The 2,367-nt window shown below is 31.7% G+C and overlaps 1 protein-coding gene across 1 annotated transcript; it reads right to left on the bottom strand.

Moving 5' to 3' along the window:
• Positions 1-354: 354 nt before the first annotated feature.
• LOC110290170 (olfactory receptor 8H1-like) lies at positions 355-1,323 on the bottom strand. The gene has a single exon (XM_021156660.1). It carries the CDS (start codon positions 1,318-1,320, stop codon positions 355-357), a length of 966 nt encoding a protein of 321 aa, XP_021012319.1. The 5' UTR covers positions 1,321-1,323.
• Positions 1,324-2,367: the final 1,044 nt, after the last annotated feature.

The following is a 2,367-nucleotide window of genomic DNA, read 5'->3' on the forward strand; positions in this document are numbered from 1 at the left end:
CCATCACGAATGTGTTTCCTGATTTCCAAAAATGAGAAATTTTAGGAATCATTCCTATAAATGGCCAAGGTAGCATTTGAGTAAAAGAAGCTCCTCAGAGATAGAAATCATGCCGTCTGGTACATTTAGAGTGACAAAAAAAGTATATATATATATATATATATATATATATATACATACATACATATATACAATGAAACTCAAATATATTTGAAGATTACACCACCACTCATACATATATATATATATGTATATATGTGTGTACATATATTCATATATTTTCAATATATATTCATATATATTTCAATATATACATATAAGTATATATATATATATATGAAAGAAAACAATAGCTTAATCACTTAGTGCCACTCTGAATTTTAGTCTTGAGCCTTTCTGCTTTTTGATAACTCTATGGATTGCACTTTTCACTTCTTTGTTTCTGAGACTATAAATGAGTGGGTTCAGCATGGGGATCACAATAGTATAGAAAACAGAAGCCACTTGTTCCTTTCCCGAGTAGTAGGAATTACTTGGTTTCAAGTAAGTAAAAATCAAAGTACCATAAAACACAGTGACTCCTAGAAGATGAGAAGCACAAGTGGAGAAGGCTTTGTGCTTTCCTGAAGAGGAATTGATTTTCAAAATAGTAGAGAGAATAGACACATAGGATGCAGATATTGTGATAAGAGACACCACTAGAGTGGAACCAGCAAAGATGAATATAATGATTTGAATGTTATTTGTATCACTGCAAGACAGTGCTAAAATTGGGGATGTGTCACAAAAAAAGTGATGAATTACCTTGGGTCTGCAGAAATATAAGGTGTTCATACAAAATATATTAACAGTGGAATCCATAGTTCCAATCATATAGGAACCAGTGAGAAGGGTACTACAGAATCTTGTGGACATGATAACTGGATATTGTAAGGGGTTGCAAATAGCCACATATCTATCATAGGCCATTGAAGCAAGAAGAAAACATTCAGCAGCAGACAAGAGGACAAAAGCATACATCTGAGTGAAACAACCAATAAAGGAAATGATTTTTGTGGAAGTCAGCAGATTCTGTAAAGTTTGAGGTGTGATGACAGTTGAGTAACTGAGGTCAAGGAATGACAAATGACTTAGGAAAAAGTACATTGGAGTGTGAAGCTGAGCATCTAGATGGATGATCAGCATCATGCCTGCGTTCCCCAGCACAGTGACCAGGTATATCAGGACAAACAGCACAGTAAGGACTAGTTGTATCTCTTTGGAATCGGTCAGTCCCATGAGGATGAAGTCTGACTCTTTTGTGTAATTCCAGGTGTTCATTGTGAACGAACCTAAAACTGAAAAGAAATCAAAGGTGATACTATGATTAATTAAACTTAAAAAGAAGTTTTCTTTAAATGTATATTCTGTTTTTTTTTATTTTTGTTCACTCAATATTAATATTCATTTTACAGTATGAGGATGAACAAATATTGAAGGTAGATAGAGGTAAAATTCATATTTGACCAGGATACAATAATAGGTGGTATAATTTATGTTTTTATTTAACATACTATTAATATAAACTATTTCCTTTAATAGCACCTTAATTAGGATTGGTTATTTGTCTATAGGTACTACTGACACATATGCCAGTAAATGAAGAAGCTAGAAAAGTCAAATAACTTGTCAGAACTGAGTTGAAATGAATGCTGCCTCTGTGGTTTTTTTGTGCATGAATATGAGTTTGTGTCCTGGATATGGCTTGTTTTCTAATCCTAACTTCTTACCTATTATATATAAAGAGAAGAGAAAACTTCCTTACAGATAATTTTTCCTTAATTTTTGATATCAGTAAACACTAACAGCAAATAGATTTTAGTTTTAATAGAGTTTAATAGAGTACTTGATGACATATAAATATTAACAGAGATTGTATGCGTTCTCTTCCTGTCAATGAAACCTCAAATATATTTGAAGATTACACCACCACTCATAGACTCTTAATCAATACTGTGTGGTTGTTTGCACAAATCTTGATATTTACTTAGTTAAGGCACACATGCTAAGTGCTTACTTGTTTCTAAAGTAAAGCCCTTATATCAACCAAACAGATCCAAACCTTGCCAATTTTAACAATACTTATTGTGAGTCAGGGTTTGTGAATGGAAAACATACACAAAAGTAAGTAATGAATCAATAAAAGTAAATGAATGAATCTTTCAACATCACATATCCAAAATTATGCTAATTCCTAATTTTTCATATGAATAATATGTAAACTATGATTAAAGACACAAATATTTATGTACTGCAGCATATACATTGTATATGATCAATACCTTTGTATATTTGTCCATTCATTTTTTTTAATTCAAAGTTATGTCA

Source organism: Mus caroli, chromosome 2, assembly GCF_900094665.2.
Source record: "Mus caroli chromosome 2, CAROLI_EIJ_v1.1, whole genome shotgun sequence".
Taxonomy (NCBI): domain Eukaryota; kingdom Metazoa; phylum Chordata; class Mammalia; order Rodentia; family Muridae; genus Mus; species Mus caroli.

What these genes read in the sequence shown, in the direction of transcription:
- LOC110290170 (XM_021156660.1), bottom strand. Translation starts at nt 1,320, where the DNA reads ATGAACACCTGGAATTACACAAAAGAGTCAGACTTCATCCTCATGGGA.